This window comes from Pongo pygmaeus, chromosome 5, assembly GCF_028885625.2.
Source record: "Pongo pygmaeus isolate AG05252 chromosome 5, NHGRI_mPonPyg2-v2.0_pri, whole genome shotgun sequence".
Lineage (NCBI taxonomy): Eukaryota > Metazoa > Chordata > Mammalia > Primates > Hominidae > Pongo > Pongo pygmaeus.
The window spans coordinates 167,574,437-167,596,681 of NC_072378.2; the positions used below are offsets into that span (position 1 = coordinate 167,574,437).

Here is a 22,245-nt window from a genome sequence, read left to right on the forward strand (position 1 = left end):
TGGCGGATAGGAGGCAGGACTGGCTTGCAGCTCCTGCTCCAACAGACAGAGCAGCATGTGGAGAGACCCACATCGTGAACTTTTGTTCCAAGAACTACCACAGCAACATACCAGGAAAGCCTAGAGAATCCACGGACCCTTTGAAGGAACTTTATCGCTGTTGCAGGCTCCATGAGACGCTGAAAAACTGTGAGTCTGCCTGCCTTCTCAGTGGGGAGGGCAAGTTCTCAGCCCAGGTCACCGGCTGCCTAGAAATAGACTTGGTGCTGTTGGGAGCACAGTGGAAGTGAGACCAGCCTTTAGGACTGTGGGCTGCATGGAGCAGGGTGAGGGCCTGTGACCACTGCCTTTACCCCACTTCCCTGGTGATTTGTGTGATGCAGCAGAGGCCCCCTGCGAACATAGCTCCATTGGCCTGGGAATCACACCCCCATCCCCCACAGCAGCCACACCAAACCCTGCTCAAGGAGAATCTGAGATCAGAAACACCTAACCCTGTCCCACCTGGGGGTCTTTCTCTACCTGCCTTGGTAGCCAAAGATGAAGGACATAATGCCTTGGGAGCTCTACAGCCCTGACCACCTCCGGAGAAACCTGAATACTTCAAAGGTGACCCGAGGGCAAGCTTGTCTTCTTCCTATACAACCTCAGCTGAGGCACTCCTGAAAGCACCACCTCCTGGCTGGAGGACAACCAACACAAAACCAGTGCACTGAACAAAAACACAATCAAGGACCCTCACAGAGTCCACTTCACTCCCTGCTACCTCCACTGGAGCAGGTGCTGGTATCCACAGCTGAAAGACCTGAAGACGGATCACATCACAGGACTCTTTGCAGACATTCCTCAGGACCAGCCCAGAGCCAGTAGCTCTGCTGGGTAGCTAGATCCAGAAGAGCAAAAACAATCACTACAGTTCAGCTCTCAGGAAGCCCCATCCCTAGGGGAAGGGGGAGAACACCACATCAAGGGAGCACCCCATGGAACAAAAGAATCTGAAAAGCAGCCCTTGAGTCCCAGATCTTCCCTCAGACATAGTCTATCCAAATGAGAAGGAACCAGAAAACAATTCTGGTAATATGACAAAACAAGGTTCTTTAACACCTCCAAAAGATCACACCAGCACACCAGCAATGGATCCAAACCAAAAGGAAATCTCTGAATTGCCAGAAAAAGAATTCAGAAGGTCAATTATTAAGCTAATGAAGGAGACACCAGAGAAAGGTGAACTCCAACTTAAAGAAATAAAAACAAAAAACATGATACACAAAATGAAAGGAAAATTATTCAGTGAAATAGCATAAATAAAAAAATAATCACAACTTCTGGAAATCAAGGACACACTTAGAGAAATGCAAAATGTGCTGGAAAGTCTCAGCAATAGACTCAAACAAGCAGAAGAAAGAACTTCAGAGCTCAAAGACAAGGCTTTCGAATTAACCCAATGCTTCAAAGACAAAGAAAAAAGAATTTTAAAACATGAACAAAAGCTCCAAGAAGCTTGGGACTGTGTTAAGCATCCAAACCTAAGAATAATTGGTGTTCCCAAGGAAGAAGAGAAATCTAAAAGTCTGGAAAACATTTGAGGGAAAAATCAAGGACAGCTTCCCCAGCCTTGCTGGAGATCTAGACATTCAAATACAAGAAGCTCAAAGAACATCTGGGAAGTTCATCACAAAAAGATCATTGCCTAGACACATAGTCATCAAGTTATCTACAGTTGAGATGAAGGAAAGAATCTTAAGAGCTATGAGGCAAAAGCATCGGGTAACCTATAAAGGAAAACCTATCAGATTAACAGCAGATTTCTCAGCAGAAACCCTACAAGCTAGAAGGGATTGGGGTCCTATGTTTAGCCTCCTTAAACAAAACAATTATCAGCCAAGAATTTTGTATCCAGTGAAACTAAACTTCATAAATGAAGGAAAGATACAATCTTTTCCAGACAAACAAATGCTAAGAGAATTTGCCACTACCAAGCCAGCACTACAAGAACTGCTAGAAGGAGCTCTAAATCTTGAAACAAATCCTCTAAATACACCAAAATAGAACCTTCTTAAAACATAAATCTCACAGAACCTATATAACAATAACACAGTGAAAAAAAAAAAACAAACCAAGGTATTCAGGCAACAAATAGCACAATGAAAAGAATAGTACCTCATGTCTCAACACTAACATTGAATGTAAATGGCCTAAATGCCCCACTTAAAAGATACAGAGTAGCATAAACTTAAAGAGGTGGAAAAGATATTCCATGAAAATGCATACCAAAAGCAAGCAGGATAACTATTCTTATACCAAACAAAACAGACTTTAAAGCAACAGCAGTTAAAAAGACAAAGAAGGACATTACGTAATTATAAAAGAAGTAGTTCAACAGGAAAATATCACAATCCTAAATATATATGCACCTAACATTGGAGCTCCCAAGTTTACAAAACAATTGTGACTAGACCTAAGAAATGAAGAGACAGCAACACAGTAATAGTGGGGGATTTCAATACTCCATGGATGGCACTAGACAGGTCATCAAGACGGAAAGTCAACAAAGAAATAATGGACTTAAACTATACCCTACAACAAATGGACTTAACAGATATTTACAGAACATCCTGCCCGACAACTGCAGAATATACACGCTACTCATCAGCACATGGAACATTCTCCAAGATAGACCATGTGATAGGCCACAAAACAAGGCTAAGTAAATTTAAGAAAATCAAAGTTATATCAAGTACTCTCTCAGACCACAGTGGAATAAAATTGGAAATTAACTCCAAAAGGCAGGCTCAAAACCAGGCAAATACATGGAAATCAAATAACCTGCTCCTGAATGACTGTTGGGTCAACAACAAAATCAAGATGGAAATTAAAAAATTATTTGAGCTGAACAATAATAGTGACACAACTTGTCAAAACCTCTGGGATACAGCAAACGCAGTGCTAAGGGGGAAGTTCATAGCATTAAATACCTACATCAAAAAGTCTAAAAGAGCACAAATAGACAATCTAAAGTCACACCTCAAAACCCAAACCCAGCAGAAGAAAAGAAATAACAAAGATCAGAGCAGACCTAAATGAAATAGAAACAAAAAGAAAATACAAAAATTAAATGAAACAAAAAGCTGGTTCTTTGAAATGATAAATAAAATCAATAGATCATTAGCGAGATTAACCAAGAAAAAAAGAGAAAATCCAAATAAACTCAATTAGAAACAAAATGGGAGCTATTACAACTGGATACCACAGAAATGCAAAAGATTTTTCAAGGCTACTATGAACACCTTTATGAGCATAAACTAGAAAATCTAGAGGAGATGGATAAATTCCTCAAAATATACAACCCTCCTAGATTAAACCAGGAAGATATAGAAACTCTGAACAGACCAATAACAAGCAGCAAGATTGAAGTGGTAATTTTTAAATGGCCAACAAAAAAAAAGTCCAGAACCAGATGTATTCACAGTTGAATTCTATCAGACATTCGACGAAGAATTGGAACCAAGCCTATTGACACTATTCCACAGGACAGAGAAGGAGGGAATCCTTCTTAAATCATTCTATGAAGCCATTATCACCCCCATACCAAAATCAGGGAAGGACATAACAAAAAAAGAAAACTATAGACCAATATCCCTGATGAACATAGATGCAAAAATCCTCAACAAAATACTAGCTAACTGAATCCAACAGCATATCAAAAAGATAATCCACCATGATCAAGTGGGTTTCATACCAGGGATGCAGGCATGGTTTAACATCCACAAGTCAATAAATGTGATATATCACATAAACAGAATTAAAAACAAAAATCACATGATCATCCCAATAGATGCAGAAAAAGCATTTGACAATATCCAGCATTGCTTTATTATTAAAACCCTCAGGAATATTGGCATAGAAGGGGCATTCCTGAAGGTAATAAAAGCAATCTGTGCCAAACACACAGCCAACATTATACTGAACGAGGAAAAGTTGAAAGCAATTCCCCTGAGAACTGGAAAAAGACAAGGATGCCCACTTTCACCACTTCTATTCAACATAGTACTGGAAGTCCTAGCCAGAACAATCACACAAGAGAAAGAAATCAAGGGCATCCAAATTGGTAAAGAGGAAGTCAAACTGTCACTGTTTGCTGATGATACCTAAAAAAAACCTAAAGACTCATCCAAAAAGCTCCTCCAACTGGTAATTGAATTTAGCAAAGTTTCCAGATACAAAATTAATGTACACAAATCAATAGCTCTGCTACACACCAAAGTGACCAAGCTGAGAATCAAATCAAGAACTGAACCCCTTTTACAATAGCTGAAAAAAAAAAACCTTAGGAATATACCTAACCAAGGAGGTGAAAGACTTGTACAAGGAAAACTGTAAAAACACTGCTGAAAGAAATCATAGACGACACAAACAAATGGAAACACATCTGATGCTCATGGATGGGTAGAATCAATATTGTGAAAATGACCACACTGCCAAAAGCAATCTGCAAATTCAATGCAATTCCTATAAAAATACCACCATCATTTTTCACAGAACTAGAAAAAACAATTCTAAAATTCATATGGAACCAAAAAAGAGCCCACATAGCCAAAGCAAAACTAAGCAAAAAGAACAAATTTGGAGGCATCATATTACCTGACTTCAAACTATACTGTAATGTCATAGTAACCAAAACAGCATGGTACTTGAATAAAAATAGGCAAATAGACAAATGGAAGAGAACAGAGAATCAAGAAATAAAGCCAAATATTTACAGCCAACTGATCTTCAACAAAGCAAACAAAAACATAAAGTAGGGAAAGGACACCCTATTCAACATATGATACTGGGATAACTGCCTACCCACATGTAGACGAATGAAACTCATTCTTCATCTCTCACCTTATACAAAAATTTACTCAAGATAGATCAAAGACTTAAATCTAAGAACCTGAAACAACAAAAATTCTAGAAGATAACATTGGAAAAACCATTCTAGACACTGGCTTAGACAAAGAGTTCATGACCAAGAACCTAAAAGGAAATACAACAAAAACAAAGATAAATAGATGGGACTTAATTAAATTAAAAAGCTTCTGCACAGCAAAAGAAATGATCAGCAGAGTTAACAGACAACCCACAGGGTGGAAGAAAATCTTCACAACCTATACATCCAACAAAGAACTAATATTCAGGATCTGCAAGGAACTCAAACAAATCAGAAGTAAAAAATAAACAATCCGTCAAAGTGGGCTAAGAACATGGATAGACAATTCTCAAAAGAAGATATACAAATGGCCAACAAGCATATGGAAAAATGCTCAACATCACTTATTATCAGGGAGATGCATATCAAAACCACAATGCAATATCATCTCACTCCTGCAATAATGCCCATAATTTAAAAAATCAAAAAATAATAAATGTTAGCATGGATGCAGTGAAAAGGGAACACTTTTACACTGTTGGTGGAAATGTAAACTAGTACACCACTATGGAAAACAGTGTGGAGATTCCTTTAAGAACTAAAAGTAGATCTACCATTTGATCCAGCAGTCCCACTACTGGGTACCTACCCAGAGGAAAAGTCATTATACCAAAAAATACTCGCACATGCGTGTTTATAGCAGCATAATTTGCAAATGCAAAAATATGGAACCACCCCAAATGCCCATCAGTCAATTAGTGGATAAAGCAACTGTGGTATATATACCATGGAATACTACTCAGCCATAAAAAAGAATGAAGTAATGGCATTCACGGCAACCTGGATGGAACTGGAGACCATTATTCTTACTGAAGTAACTCAAGAATGGAAAACCAAACATCGTATGTTCTCACTCATAATTGGGAGTTAAGTTATGAGAACACGAAGGCATAAGAAGGATTCAACGGACTTTGGGAACTCACGGGAAGGGGTGGGAGGGGGGATGAAGGATAAAAGACTACACACTGGGTGCAGTGTACACTGCTTGGGTGATAGGTGCACCAAAGTCTCAGAAATCACCACTAAAGAACTTATTCATGCAACCAAATACCACCTGTTCCCCAAAATCCTATTGAAATAAAAAATAAATTTTTAAAAAATTAATTAAAAAAAAATATATATATATGGGGTCCCATCACTCTCCTGCTTAGAAGTCCCAAAAGGCTTCCAGGAAAAAAGAATACAATCCAAGACCTTGCCATGGCCTCAAATCCTGACAGCACACTCTCCTCTCCACGTGCATCTCAGGCCAGCCTGAGCAGCCCCAGGCCTGCACATGGTTCCTGAAGCCAAGCCCAGCTCAGGCTTCCTTGGTCCGGCCATGACAGAGTCTGTCTGTCTGTCTGTCTGGGACAATCCACCCCCGGTCTTGCTGGTTGGTTTCTTCTCATCAGTCAGGTTGTGGCCTAAACATGGCGTGGGTAAAGAAGTCTGCGGTAACCATGCCCCATGCCTCAGCTGGTATGGCCCACCCAGAGCACTCCCTGTCATCCTATTTCTGCACGGTACTTACCCCCACGTGAAACCATCTTGTTGAGTTAGTTGTTTATTTGCGAGGATGCTAAAATATCAGATTCGTGCCGTCTTCTTTTTCATGGAAACCTGGTGCCCAGCACAGGGCCAGACACACAGTTATCACTCCCCAGACTTTGCCCAAAGAATAAAAGGAGAAGGGAGGGTGAGGTGGGGGCGGATCAGGTTGAGTCACCAAGTGTGTAGCTGACAGTGGAGGAGCCCCAGGCCACCCCCGCCCGTGGATATCCATGAGACCATTCATCATTTCAAGAAGGATGTTGCAATATTTACCCTATTAAATTGGAGATAGGCATTTATGCGGTTAAATCCTCACGTAGAATGAGCTTTCCCAACACAGGAGCTGCGTCCTATGCATACTCAGTCCCATGTGCCTGGCGCAGTGTGTGGCCTGAGACTGACACCCGCATGTGTTCACAGCCGTTTCCTCAAGCTGACTGAATTCTCGCCTTCGCTTTCTTTGGAAATGGTTTTATAGGGTTTGCTCCATCTGTTCTACATAAGACAGAAGTGAGACACCGGGTTCAGGGACCAGGGGCACTCATGCCTGGCTCTGCTGTGCCCACAGGGCCTCCACCAGAGAAGTGTGAGACTCCGGGTTCAGGAACGAGGGACACTCACGCCTGGCTCCGCTGTGCCTAGGGGGACTCCGCCAGAGAAGTGTGAGACTCCGGGTTCAGGAACGAGGGGCACTCACGCCTGGCTCCGCTGTGCCCAGGGGGCCTCCGCCAGGGACGTGGAGCGGAGGCGTTTCCCCTGCGGTGGCCACTCAATGTGCATTTGGCAAGTGGGATGTTTGGGTTCTACATCCTGGAAAAATATGTCTTCATGATTCCCTGGAGAATTTTATGACTCACATAAATTGCAAAGTCTGTCTCCACACCCAGCTCTCAGCTGCATGTACGTTACAAGGGTGCAAGGATTTTTTTTCCCCATTTTATTACTTCAAAATATCTGAAGGATAACAAGCTATACAATTTTCTAACTGACACCTTGCATCTTACCCAAACACACACAGCATTATCTATGGGAGAAAATCCACTCAATTAAAAAAAAACCTATATATGTATATAAATCTTACCATAATTATTTAAATTATCCATTTAGGATTAATAAAATATAAGGAGCTTTTGTAATTCTTGTAAATCAATAATACATCCCACCTATGACAAGATAGCAGTGAATAGGGAGGTATAATTTTTAAAAGCAGCTCCATCTAAAACCCCCAGGATTTCTATGCACGCATAAAGAAATAATGCTTGTCTTTCTCCAGTGTGAAGAGAGGAGAGAGATTTTGGAAAGAGAGGAGAAAGGGTCTCAGTGTGGCAATGCAGGTCCTGTGAGTTCCACGCAGCCTCAGCCAGGGTCACAGATCTGAGCCCCTGCGGCCTCCTCAGGAAAGCTCTGCTCCCGGGATGATGGCTCAGTGGGAAGCCAGGCTGCTTCTGAGGTCTCACACGGGATGCACCTATGGGAGGTGGGCTCCCGCACATGTGGGTGAGGAGGGAGATGACAGGGACATGGAGGGACAGACAACGTGGCCAGCACCCTCTGTGTGACCAGAGATGCCTGTAGCACCGAAGGCCTGAACAGAAGGAAGGGACTGAGCCACCAGGTTTGACCCATGACCTGACTGCATTAGCCAAAAATAAAAAATCTGCCCCCATTGTTGAGTACACTGTGGGAAATCAAGGATTCTAGGAGGAGAAAATAAGTCTGTAGAAAAAGCCTTTGTTTGAAATTCCCTCACTCATTAGTTCTCTGATATACTTAGCAAATTACATCACCTTTGATACCTCGATTTCGCCACCTGAAAAATGGGGGAAAACTAATAGACCTCCTGCCCAGTTCCCAGGGCTGAGGGAGGGTGCAAGGCGTGGAAAACAGGCACACATCAAGAGTTGGGTTGTTATTTCACAGCCAGTCCTCTGCAGGCAGGAGGAGAGCCGTGCCACCAGTCCTCAGGGGCTCAAACCTGGGAGGCCTTACAGACACCCAAACTGGATCTCATCGCCTTCTCCAACCTGCTGCTCCACACACTAGACACAGAGAAAACGGAGCTTTCTTTGGGTCTTTTGCTTCATGATTTAGCAACGACCTCAACGCAGAAGGTGATTCTTGGCTGTGATTGGATAAGCACAATTTTTTTCTGGAGAACCGGCGTTTTCTTTATGAGACCTCCCCATAAAATCACCAGGCAGCAGAGATAGTTACTGCTCTGCCCCAGAGGCTACAAGGAAGCCCCCAAGAGCCATTTGCTGGTGCACACTCCCTGGAACCATGCGTGAGGAGCCAGCGGCGAGTGCTCTGCTCCAAGCTCCCGATTTGGTGCTCTCAGACCACGGGACACGGTCTCCAGCCAGTGCCCACGATTTTAGAGAATGTTCCCGTTTGCACTGAGTAATCATCTTTTTCTCAGAAAGAAAGCACTCTGGGAAATGTGCAAAGGCTGACTTTGCTACAGAAGCAGAAAAATGAGGATCCCAGAAACTGAAAAGAGCTATACACTGTCTTCATCTGCCCAGGAATGACAAAAGACAAACACTCAGTGAGAAAGGAATAACCAGAAGGAGAGATGTCTGCAGATGACAAGAGCCAGACTTCTTGTCTTTTGTGGATTCTTGCAAATAATTACCACTTACACATCAAATGATATGCTGTCCCAATCTTCTTTACAAAATCATACATTTTTCTTCTTTTCTGCCTCAATAAATGCTAATGTTCCATGAAGCCAATGTTATTCTCACCCGCCCCACAGTGCATCTAAACACAGATGGGCCTGCAGTGGCTTAGCCGCATCACCCTCTTTCCAGAAGGCATGATGCTTACCCTACCCTTTTCTAGCATTTCTGCAAGGACTAAAGTGATTCTTGTCTGCTGGGCAGAGAAACAGTAAGAAATACAAATGCAAATAGACTGCCATCATGGTGACTTATGTAACACCAGCTTTTAGAGACGCCACAGAGGCAGATTCACAGGAGGTAATAAGCAGGGCCTGGAAGATTGTTTTATCAATCTTCTTTCAAATCTACTAGTGATTTCTTTTAAACAGTAATTGCATTGCTCTTAATTGCTTCATTAGTGCCTGGGCTTCATTACCCACCTTGTCTCACTTCTATTCAAACCAGTTTATATTGTTTTTCTTTCTGTTTTTCATGAGGAACAATGGAACTCTGTCTGGATTGCAGAGACATGAGAGGCAACATGGCCACACAGGCGGTTTAGCCTGTCCCGGGCCATATCCTGCTGGAGCTTTGGCCCAGAGCTCCTGAACACACCCGGCCTGGCTCTCTCTTTCATGCTTTCTGCCTGTTGTCACGAGTCTCTTCCTGACCTTTTTCCTCACCAGGGGACTCGTCGAGGGGTCCAAGCAGCAATGGCTTGGCAACTCCAGGAGCTGGGCATTGGAGGAGGCCACACTGACACGCTCAGGAGCTCATCCCTGAGCTGCCCACAGGCCCCTGGATGTCCCTGTAAGGAGGCTGCCTGCCCAGGCCTGAGGGTCCCTCTGTGATCTCTCAGCTGGTGCTGTGTCTTCAGCATCCTCCTTAGCTCAAAGAGACTGTTATCTGGCAGCTGAAACCCTATGATCCCCGTGTGGCTGTGTCCTGCCAACTGATGGTGACAGCAGGAAATGCACCTGCCCTGCCCCTGGCCCAGATACTTTCTATTCTGCTATCAAAAACAGAGTAAAATTTGAGAGGAAAGGGAAAGTACCCCAGTAGCCACAAGGAAATGAAGCGGAATCACGCTGACATTTTCAATAACACCTGGATCTGGATTTATAAAGTTGACCTAACAAGAAAATGGTCCTATTGTTATCAATAAACATAACCCTGAAATCTAAGCGCTTTAAAAATCCATGCAACAGGGCATGTGTGGTGGCTCATGCCTGTAGTCACAGCACTTTGGGAGGCCAAGGCAAGAGGATCATTTGAGCTCAGGGGTTCGAGACCAGCCTAGGCAATATAGCGAGACCCTGTGTCTACAAAACAAAAACTAATTAAATTCATGCAACAAATTCTAATATTTTTCAAAGGCTGCTCTGTGAAATGAAAACTCACCTAAAAAATCATCTACGTATCTAAGAACACGTAGGGAACAAAGATGACAAAACAGCACAGAGACCCGGGAGCCTGGGGCTGCCTGGCGCTGCACAGACTTCGCCTCTGTGCCGTGGAAGTGGACAGGTGGGGCCTCTCCTGGCCCAAAGCTATTGAAGCTGGCTCTCCTCCTCCATCAGGACAGCATCAGCCCTCCCAACCGCCCAGCATGGCAGCTCAGTGGAGGCTGGCCTAGCGCAGCCGCTGCCACGTCCTATCCCACACAGATCAATGCTCAGCATTGTGGCCACCTAAGTCTCACGAGTGTGGCTGTGAGGTTCGTTTGAATACAGTTGGCCCAACATCCAGATCAGGTTCCCAGGCAACAAGACAGCAGGTTGCCTCTAGACCCTCAACAAGTCCGCCCAGTTAGGCCTGCAGAGCAGTTCCCAGGCAAGCCACGAGCTTGTTTCCTGCACGGAGCTGTCGCCTCATGGAGGCGCTCTCATCCCCGGTGCTCCTTTGCGTCAATACACACAGCCTGTAGGAGGGAGGCAGGATGGGGAGAGCCCAGAGCCTCAGGGAGCCAGGGCCTCACCGGCTCACAGGAGTCATTTTGCTTCTAGATTTTTCTTCCATGACTGTGATGTCGCTATACAGAGCCCCTTCAAGTAATCTCTTAAAGAAGTATTTCCTGACAGAATCTGCTGGGTTTTGTGGTTGTTGTTCAGAATATGAAGGATGCCTGCCTCTGATGCGTCAGATGAAATTAGACCAAGAATCCACCCATCCCATGAATTTATAACACAAACTCCTCCACGTCGCTACTGCCTTCTTGAGGGAGGAGGCTGTTCCCTCAGCAATGGTGAATAAAGGTGTATTGCAGTAACACCCAAGCTCAAGAACAGACATCTTGTCTTACACACAAGCTTCACACTGGACCTTCATCAGAACTCACCTTCTCGGAAGCTGCACAGAACCGTAACATGAGGAATCACATGCCTAGATATCATATGTGATCTATCCCAAATGCCTTCCACACTCCAAAAACTATGTGAGAAGCCTACTCCACGAAACTCATATCAGTGAAAGTACTCACAAGTTGAAGTGATCACAGTACCTCCTGTGCTCCTTCAGGGCAAGCCTCACTCACCTTTTTATTCTTTTCCATGAACTGTAATGCCTGGCCTACAGATTATCAATAAATATTCTTGGCTGAATAATGAATGGGAAAACTGCTGCTGACTTGAATGATTTTTTTCCTAAATAAGATGACTTTTTATCATATATGTTCAGACTGGCAAGAGGCATGAAACGTTTATCAATTTAGTTGCCACAAAATTTCTCTCTTTTTCAAAAAAACAACAACAGATGTGGGCAAGGATGCAGAGAAAGGGAACGCTTATACACTGTTTGTGGGAATGTAAACCAGCATAACCTCTACAAAAGACATATGAAAATTTTTCAGAAAACTAAAAACAGAACTACCATTTGATCCATAATCCCACTACTGGGTATCGACCCTAAGGAAAAGAAATTATTATATAAAAAAGACACCTGCACTTATCTGTTCATCACAGTACAATTCACAATAGCATAGCCATGGAATCAACATAAGTGTCCGACAGCAAAGAATTCAATCAAGAAAATGTGGTACACGTACATCATGGAATACTATTCAGCCGTAAAAAAAGAATGAAATCATACCTCTAGCAGCAACGTGGTTGGAACTGGAGGCCATTATCCTAAGAGAAATGACTCAGAAATGTCGCATGTTCTCACTTATAAGTGGGACTAAAGAATGAGCACACGTGAACATACAGGGGGAAGAGTAAACACTGGGCTACAAAAGGTGGGAGAGTGGGAGTGGGGGCGAGGGTGGAAAATCACAAGTTGGGTACTGTGCTCACTGTTCTGGTAATGGCTATGCTAGAAGTCCAGAATTCACCACTACACAATATATCCACATAACAAAACTGCATTTCTACTCCCTAAATCTATTGAAAGACGAAGAAGACAAAGAAGAAGACAAAGACGAAGATGAAGAAGAAGGAAAAGAAGAAGAAGGGGGAAGAAGGGGGAAGAAGAAGAAGAAGAGGAGGAGGGGGAAGAAGGGGGAAGAAGAAGAAGAAGAGGAGGAGGAGGAGGAAGAGGAAGAGGAAGAAGAAGAAGAAGAAGGAGAAGGAGAAGGAGAGGGAGAGGGAGAGGGAGAAGGAGAAGGAGAAGAAGAAAGAGAAGAAGAAGAAAAAGAAGAAGAAGAAGGAGGAGGAGGAGGAGGAGGAGAAGGAGAGGGAGAAGAAGAAGAGAGGGAGAGGGAGAGGGAGAAGAAAGAAGAAAGGAGAAAGAAGAAAGAAGAAGAAGAGTTTTGTGGTTGTGGTTCAGAATATGGCTCTTTTATTTGAGCCATAAATCCCTAACCTAAAGAAGACCTTGCAAATAACCACTCTGGAGGCCAAGAAGGATGTCGAAAGCTTGTCTCTAATAAAAGTTAAACAACATCATGGAGTATTCAAATGACATTCATCTGCAGCTAGACTAAAAAATTCCATGTTGGGTTTTCAGCATCATCTATCAGAAACATCAAGTAAACAAGTAATTTTCTCCAGTATTTTCTCATTCTTCTCACAAATACTGCAAATGTACCTAAATATCAAGATTATAGTTCTGCAAAATACTCCTAAAATCTGTTTGGAACTCTATTCCTTCATTTATTAAGATGCAAAGATATACTGGTTTTCTATTATCCAGATACAGTAAGCATGAGGAAACAGTAATAATTTCCTCCATCTCATATTCTGTTATCAAAAACAACTTTTAAAGAGGTTGGTTACTTTCATTACACTCTCTGATAGATTCACATCTAGATTTCCATCAAAAATGTAGAGAACATGACAACTTGAGACTAGAAGCTCTTAAAAAATAAATATTGTTAATGAATTAAAGGATTTTCTGTTAGTTGTATATATGCACTTTGGGCATATCATGTGCTATGGTCTAAATGTTTGTATTTCTCCAAAACTCATATGTTAAAATCCTAGCAATAAAGGTGATGGTATTAGGAGGTGAGAACTTTGGGAGGTGATTAGGTCTTGAGGGTGGAGTTCTCATGAATGGGATTAGTGTCCTTATCAAACAGACACCAGAGAGCTCCCTTGCCCCTTCCACCACATGAGGACAAGGGTAAAGAAGGCTGGCCATGAACCAGAAAGTGTGCCTTCACCAGCCATCAAACCTGCCATGCCTTAATTGTGGACTTCCCAGCCTCCAGAACTGTGAGTAATATCTTTCTGTTGTGTAGAAGCCTCCCAGTGTGGCATTCTGCTATGGCAGCCTGAATGCAGCAGGACATGGTGTTATGGAATCTTGTTGCTTCAACTGAACCTAGCAGAATGAAGAGTCTGCTGCACCCATTGTCGTCAGCCTCCTGAAGCCAATTACTAAGTCATCACATTAGTCTGCCTGCAGTAAACACTGAAAGTTCCCTGGAAATTACAGTTCCTACAAAAGCCTAGAAAAGTATTCTGAAAAATGACAGCCAGTCATTTCTCTGAGACCCTTGGCCTTATGAATTTGCAGGGAAGGTACATCTTCCTTTCCCACCCCTACCACTTTGCAAGTACCAGATTGAGCATCATATTTTCAGGAGAGTCACTGCCTCATGTCTGCCTACCTTTTGATCTTCGTGGAACTGGCAAAAGCAGCACTATCTACTCTTCCAGGGGATGCAAAGGTACAAGGCCAGGCCAAGCATAGTGTTCAAGAACGCAGCTGGATCGCTGCGCAGCTAGAAGAGAGCCGGACTCTAGACTCCCAGATTGGTGAAAATGCACAGAACCAAAAGGCAGCTGGATAAACGTAAAGCAGCTGAATGCCATTTTTCTTTATTTAACCAGTGGGCTATGTCATCGGATCATAAGATCCAGTGACACTTGGCTTAAATGTTGCATTGGTGTGCATAGGTTTAGATGGTAGTGAAATGCAGCGGTCAGCATCTGAGCAGACCATGTTCTAAAACCAGTAATGTTCATCAATCCAGCCCTTCTAGTCTGCAATATCTGCCAGCTATTTTAAAAGTCAACAGAGTTGCAAATTTTCTAACTTTTCTGGCTCCAGGTGGCATGTGGCTGAGCGACTCAGTCTTCTTAATGGCCAAGTCAATGGCCCATGGCTCCAGCTGCCTCTGAGAGCGTTTCCTTTACCAGTGGTGGAAGTGTGGCTGTGTAACTACAATGCCTTGACTACAGCCTCAACTCAGCTTTCGAATTTAGCTCTTTCCTGTCCAGTGTCTCCCTGATGGATGTACTTATCATTACCAAAATCTCCCCTTAGAACACCAGTGTTGCTGAGATATTTTCACTTTATTAAAGTCTAAGTCTGTTTTCTGTTGCATGGATCAGGCCCAAGATCCTGCATAGCATGAAAATGAAGAAATGCACAGCCTGCAGCAGCAAGAGCTCTTTCTTCTCTTCCATTTGATGTCCACCTCGGGCTGATATCCTGTCTCTCTTTCCTTCTTTCCCAGTCAACCCCTACAGGCCCTGGGACTCCTCTCCGTCCACTGGAAAGGCAACTCCCCACAGATGGAATCCACTTTTCTTCCCAGCTCTGCTGAGCACCTCATCAGACATTTTAAGCAGCTGTGTCACATGACTTCCAGTACAGGGAGCCCCACACCAGGCTTCCATGCCAGCTGGTTACTCCCAGGCCTCCTTGACTGGTACTAATGCACCATGCCCCTCGCAAGTGCCCGTGCCAGGAGACCATGAACTTTACCTTGATGGATAGCCTTCCTTCCTATGCTCCAACTATTCCTTTTGAGGGAGATTACCGAATATAATAAGCACATGATATGTACATATGCATATATACACATTTGTGCATGTATATGTATAGAGACACATATGTCACTAAAATAATTGCTCACAGATATTTCATTTCAAACTTCCATTTCCCCCTTCACCACCTTCTGGGCCCAATCTCCCTAAACAAAGCAGACTGTAATAAAACATGTATAGTTACTTCTTCTGCAGTGTCTTCTGTGGCGGGCTCCGCATCCAGGTTGAGATCCTCCTCTGTGGTCTGATAACAAAGATAGAAGGTAAAGATGGTTAGCATTGCCACGTGTTTGTAGGTGGCCTCATACAGGTTACCAATATGAAAAAGTACTAACTAAATATCCCGTATGATTTCTGTAGCACATGGAAACCATATCACTGTCCCTTCCCACCTGAATTTATGTGCAACTGTGTGATGCTTCATGCCCGAGATGGATCCTTTATACAACAGGTGGTAAGTAAGGCAAGGAGTGTTCAGACTAAACCCTAACTCAAACGACTAAATCAATGAAGCCAGTGTGACTTACGGCACAATCTAAAGGAGGACAAGGTGATTCTTGCCAGTGGAGAAAGCGTGGATTTTCATGAAGCTAAAATACGAACGGAGCTGATGTGGGAGCACAGAGCAGCGGTGAAGGCATGTGTGACCACTCCCTTGAGAATGGAACCAAATCACAGTCCCAAGTGAGTGCTGGGAGAATGGATTCTAGCAAAGAAATGAAGCCCAGCCCATAAAACATAAAGCAAGTGTTTCTGTGGTTGGCACAGGGTTTAAGCGGAACCATCTGGGTCCGAGTCTTTGGTTTCTACTTAACAACTTGGGGCCACCTGCTTAACCTGGGCCTCGGAGACATGGCAGTGCTTCTGCCTAGAGATGTGGGGAGAGCTCCATGGAAGAACACCAGCCAGCCATCAGCACCGGCTGCCATGCAGTAGACACGCAGAGCGAACTGCTGTCATTATTACTATTTCTAGTTTCATCTTCTCACCTAGTAGCCAGGAGATAATCATCTCTATCCAAGCTTGACTATGAATCTTCAGGGAATCATGTTTGATCTGCATTGTTTAAAAATGGAGCTTTCTCTTTCTCTATCTAATGTATTATGACATCCCAGAGAGAAAAATCATGCTTATTCCTCCAAGAGAATGCAAATAAAATGGGTCAGCCAGACCTTGTGGGCTGGCTTATGGACTTGCCTTACTCATCATTTCTTCCATTTTCTTATCTTGCCCCCAAAGCATGCCCTTGGCTGCTGTAACCCCGCTGAAAGCAATGATTGAAAAGTCCTGTGTTTGAGACGTGCCTTCAACTTGCCAGAACATAATTCATAAAACACTACATGTTTCTTTTTCATGTTAGATTCTGCCAGGGTTTTCTGGAGGTTCTGGCTCTTAATTAGCACGTCTCCTTGTCAACACACCCATTTATGGGTTAATTATATATCTGAAATATCTCAAAACAACGCAGAGAACCACAAAGACTTTCCCTGGACAGTCAGATGAATCTCCCCGGTCTACAATTTTTATAAACTGTATGCAGTGTTCTCTAGTACAATGGACCTCAGACCCAATTCAGTTCAGTTCTCTCAGACTACAGATGAGAAAACAGGCCAGAAAGGATAGCAACTTGAAAAGGTGGTTAGAGCAAAACATGAATCCAGGAATGCTGATTCTAGTCCCTGGAAATCCAAACATCAGTCGTGCCACATTTGCGTAACAGCAAGGAACTAAAGCACTAAAATCTAAACTAAATCACTAAAAAATAAGCACTAAAATCTTAGCAGATTTTCTGATGAGAAAAGCATGCAGGCTCCTCCTGCAAGGGTGTTAGGGCATTTAATTTGGAGTTCAGAGGCCAGATATGCTCCATATAGCTCTGCCACATTTCTTGATATGTGAGTTATTTTAATACCATACAACATAAAACATGGACAAAACTAGAGAGGAAATTCAGACTGTGAATTCCAAAACACAGAGGATTTTGTGGATTTGGAAATTTCCTCAGAAACTTGAAGTATCTCACGGTTAATATTTAAGCTTCCATTTTTCTATAGAAAGAACTCTGGTTTTCTGGGTTCCAAGTAAATAGGAATTTAACACTGTCCATACTCCACCAGCTGTGCTCTCCTGAAAAAATTTAGCTAAGACGCCTGAAAAAAAATTTATTTTGCTTCAAGGGCTATTTAATGTATCCAATTTTCCTCAAAACCTTTACCGTCTGCCCTCTCCTGGGGCTGGCAAGGCAGGGCAGACCATCAGTCAACTCAGCTCCAAATTCTTGCCCTTGCAAGTGCTTTCTAGGCTCATGGCATAGTTTTCAAATCATGTGAATCTATTCATTGCTGATCCATTTATGAACAATTTGAGAAATATGTAAAACACAAGCTGCTCCTCATGGCTTTGGTCACTGGAAATAATGTGAAGACCAGGGTCCCACCTGGAATTGTAAAGCCCCTGGCCCCCTCTCTCCCATCCTTTCTGAGCCCAGGGCGGAATCCTCCCTCTGAACGAGCCCTTCATTCATGAGGGCTGAGCACCTTACAGCTTCAACACAAGCAAATGCGCTGACGATGACCAGCAGGGCTATAGGAAGCACTAGTAAATGAGAAAAGAACTTCTAGCTAATCACTTGCTCATTCACTGATTCAATATTTAGAAAAATTGAATCTCTCTCTCTCAAAAAAAGTAGACTTGAAATGGCAACCACAGTAAGGGAATGGATCTTTCCAAGGCATTGTCCTCAACACCAAGAACAACCCCATGTACAAACAGAAGAATCAGTAACAGTAAGGAGCCCTGGTGTCATCCTTCTCCCACCACAGGTACTTTCCATGAGCAGCAGTATCTGGGCTGTTCCATCTAAAACAAATGGACTTTAATGTCTGTGCTATGCCCAACAATCTCTGTTAAACATCAATACATATGTCAAGCATTATTTAGTTTGGCTTTCCAAGGAAACTATTCAATATGAAGCATTCAGTAAATTCTCTTCTAAAACAATCTCTCATTCAGTTCAAAGGTATGTTACGTGACTATCTCAAGACATACATATAAAAATAAATACAATTTAAAATAGCATTGAATTTATAAGTACAGTGCTGGGAGTAGAAGATAGGCAAAAATTAAATTGGACTTTGAGAAGCTTTGGTGAGTGATTAAAAATGAGCCATGTTTAAGTGCCATTTGAGTTGCTATAAACACAGAGCAGGTATATCTAATAATTTAGTAGATGTTAATAAATTTGGGGAACTTTCTCTTCTAGGAAAATGTATGTTGACTATCTGCAATTCAAATGGAGCAAATCCGATTCTGTGGAGCAGAGGTTTGCGTGTCCCCAGGGAAGCATGGAGTGAAAACCTCTCAGCAGTGATTCCTGCACACCCACCAGCCCTGGGATGGGCAAGGAACACTTTGATTTCATTATCTTTTCTGTTTATCTTTAATCACACCTCTTTATCTGACCATTCATCCTTTTAAGGTTGCATTATCTTTTTTCGTTTAAGATCATATTATCTTTATGCTCTCTGTTCCTTGATTCATCATTGATTTTTGCCTTCTGGTTTCATCTTTCACTGTAGCAAATGGAAGGCTTCTAATTTAAAGCCACTTGTTGAAGGAAAATCAAACTGATGCAGATTAGTTTGGAAACGGGAATACTTTAAGACTTACACAGACTTTAAGAAGCATCCTGAAGTTTCCTTAAGGGCAACAATTTGTTTCTTGTACTCATTATCATTTATGTATTTACACCACTCACAATGCCGTGCGTGTATACACACACAATGTTTATCCATGTGCATACACAACGCAACATATACATCCACACACACTGGATACCCAACTCTCTGACCCATCATAGTCACCTAATAAACATGAGCTGATTATAGTAAATGAGCAATGCATTGGCTGCAGAGTTCGGATTCTTGAGGATGCTGTGAAAAGTGCCTTCCTTCCTGCACTCACCTCTATTTCCATAGGCTCCACCTCGATCTTTTTCCATAGTTCCAGCAACTGTGCGATCGGCATTTTTAAACTTTCCTTTTCTGCTGGTCAAGTATTGACAGTAAGAAAGGAAATAAATAGAGGCTCGGACCGGCACAGGGGTACGGCCAGACGGGATGTCAGAAGCCAAGGGACGCGGAGGCTGGCGGGTGGCGGCGATCGCGAGGACAGATCCGGCTCCCAGAGGAGGTCGTGAGTGCGGGGCCTGCGCCGGCCCGGAGGAGGGACCCGGGGGGCTGCAATATGGCTGCTGGGGTGCCGTCCCCTCCCTGCCAAGCCAGGGCTCTGGGGAGCTGCTGCCGCTTCCCGCTCAGGCTGGGGCGAGGAAAGGAGGGGACGGCGCTGCGGCTTCGGAATCTGTACTGCGACTTTGGCAGAGTAAACGCTGCACTTGCAGCTTCGAATTGGATTTCCTGCCTCTAACCCGTCCCTTCCCTGGCCACGCTCTTCCCTCCTCCCCTCACTATTTTACCTTAATTGGCTCGAAATGAGGGTGAAAGTTGAGTCTGAGGATGCTGCTGCCATAGAAACTGCATAGCAACCGAGGGCTGGGGAGGCGGGGAGGGGCGGGCGCGGCAGGTCTTTCCCCCACCTCCCCGGAGACCCGCACCGCCACCTCCCGCCGCAGAACCAGAACGGGAGGGACAGGAACAGGGACGGAGGGACCGGGACGAGGAGAGGGCCCCACGCAGCACAGCCGCTTTCCTGCGGAGCGTTCAGGAGACTCGGGCACCTCTGGAAGCGCCGCTGACTCAGCTGCCCGCGGCTGCCTCCCCCGAGGGCTGGGACAGCACCTCGGGAGAAGAGGGACGAAGAGGGACGACAGACAAACAGCTGGGGAGACGCCGGGGGGCGGCCCGTGGGGTCCGCTGGGCCCTGCCCGGCCCTGCCCAGAGCTGCCCGAAACAGCACCCAGGCCTCTGCGGGCCAGGATGAAAGGCACGTGGGCTGCTGGGGCTCCCAGTGGCAGGGCCTGAGGGACAGAAACATTAATTCAAACAACGTGTATCCTGCCCCTCAGCTCCTTCAGGTCTCCACCCCGTCTTATTTCACAGCTGACAAAGTCCTGAGGCTCAGAGAAGGAACCCCCGAAGACACAGCCAGGCGCCCGCGGGAGAGCAAGGCCTCCTGGGCCACCGCTCCTTGGAACAGGAACCAGGGGAAAATCCCCCTTCCTGTTTCCCTTTTTTGCGGGGTGGAGTGGGGGGATCTCTCTTGCCTCCCTCCTTACTCCCTTCTGTCCTGGATAATGAAAGATGCGTGCGGGTGAAAGACATTTTCATTTCTCCAATCGTCCAAGTGCTAATCCAGAAGCATTTTTGTTCTTTTAGGAAAGGGTGTTAAAGTTAACACAATTTAATGCTGCTTTGGGAGTAAGTGTATTCATTTCTATAGCAAATTCCTTTATCTTTGAGAGAAATATCTTTTTAAAAATAGCTTAATGTTCTCAAAAATTATCAATCCCTTTATCTTTTTCGTCTTTATGCAATCACTAAGAAATTCAATTCACTGGAAAAAAAGAAAAGCCCAAATCCCAGATACTTTGTATCTCATAGCAAAGTAGAGTCCAAAGTTAACAGAGGGGTTCCATACTTGGTGTTGATTTATGATAGTCACTTTATCTTTCTACAAAATTAGGCCAGAAGGACCTTTAAAATCAATTGCATTCAGAATTTTAAAAATAGCAAAATTGTTCATTTTCAAATTGGAGATTCTGTGATTGACAGAGCAGAGTGAAGGTTTTCTTGTGTTAACAATCATAAGGTGATTTTGTACATGCTGTAAAAGGTCACAGATTAAAAACAGACAAGGCCAGGGTGGTGGCTCATGCCTGTAATCCCAGCACTTTGGGAGGCCAAGGTGGGTGGATCACCTGAGGTGGGAGTTCGAGACCAGCCTGGCCAACACAGTGAAACCCCGTCTCTACTAAAACTACAAAACTTAACCGGGTGTAGTATCGCATGCCTGTAACCCCAGCTACTAGGGAGGCTGAGGCAGGGGAATTGCTTCAACCCAGGGGGCAGAAGTTGCAGTGAGCAGAGATCACACCACTGCAGTCCAGCCTGGGCAACAGCGCAAGACTCTGTCTCAAAAAAAAAAAAAAAAAAAAAGAAAGAAAGAAAGAAAAGAAATGGTTTTTGGTTTTTGGTTTTTCTGTAAAAAAGCTAGGAGAGTCACTCATAAAAGACAGTGCTGAACAGATGTCAAGAATCTTTAATCTGATGGTAAAAATGTGGACTCCTGAAGGCAATGGGAAAGAAATGAACTCAGATCCTTTACTGTGTATTTACAAAGACTCCAGCTTCTGGAAGTTTCCACAAGTGCTCTGATGTGGAAGAAGGAAATAGAGGTCTTTTATATGAGGGAGGAAAAGACCTTTGGACGGGCTTTCTTGTGATTGGCAGTGCGTCCTAGGAAACCTGAGGGAAGCCCAGCTCCTGGGAGGCCGTGGGTGAACAGCCTGCCTGAGTCCCTAGCAAAAAAAGAGCTCATTTTAAGGGGTATCTTAGGAATTGCTGAAAATGTGGCTCATAATTTAGCATGGTGTTTTTTTTAACTATGCAAATATGACACTAATCAACAGACTGCACATTATTTGGGCATCTCACAGGCAAGCAGAGAAGCCTGGAGAGATGTAGCGTCACCAAGGAGCGAGATGAGAGTTCATGCGGCCAGGGCTCTGGGCTGGAATTCCCACACTTACTCCCTGCACTGCTGCCTTGTAAAACACCTGCGGGGTCCTCCCAAAGCAGAAACCTCCCGGATGGGTTCCTTTCCATCAACTTTTTACATGCAAGGCACTCCCGGGGCTGCTGCCCACCAAGAGGCAGTACCAGGTGTGCTGGACATTGGGGAAGGG

The 22,245-nt window shown here is 43.9% G+C and overlaps 1 protein-coding gene across 2 annotated transcripts in view; it reads right to left on the bottom strand.

Annotated features, from left to right (window-relative positions):
• The window catches only part of RPS6KA2 (ribosomal protein S6 kinase A2), a 444,300-nt gene extending 423,797 nt beyond the window's left edge, over window positions 1–20,503 (bottom strand). Inside the window, exons 1-3 of one of the 2 annotated variants that reach the window (XM_054491090.2) lie at window positions 19,858–20,503; window positions 19,347–19,426; window positions 15,568–15,627 (exon numbers count right to left, since the gene is read on the bottom strand). In XM_054491090.2, coding sequence (XP_054347065.1) covers window positions 15,568–15,627; window positions 19,347–19,409 — 123 coding nt within the window. In that variant the 5' untranslated portion in view covers window positions 19,410–19,426; window positions 19,858–20,503. Of the gene's footprint in view, window positions 1–15,567; window positions 15,628–19,346; window positions 19,766–19,857 lie in introns of those variants that run through there. The other variant, XM_054491089.2, reaches the window with a different exon arrangement.
• Window positions 20,504–22,245: the final 1,742 nt, after the last annotated feature.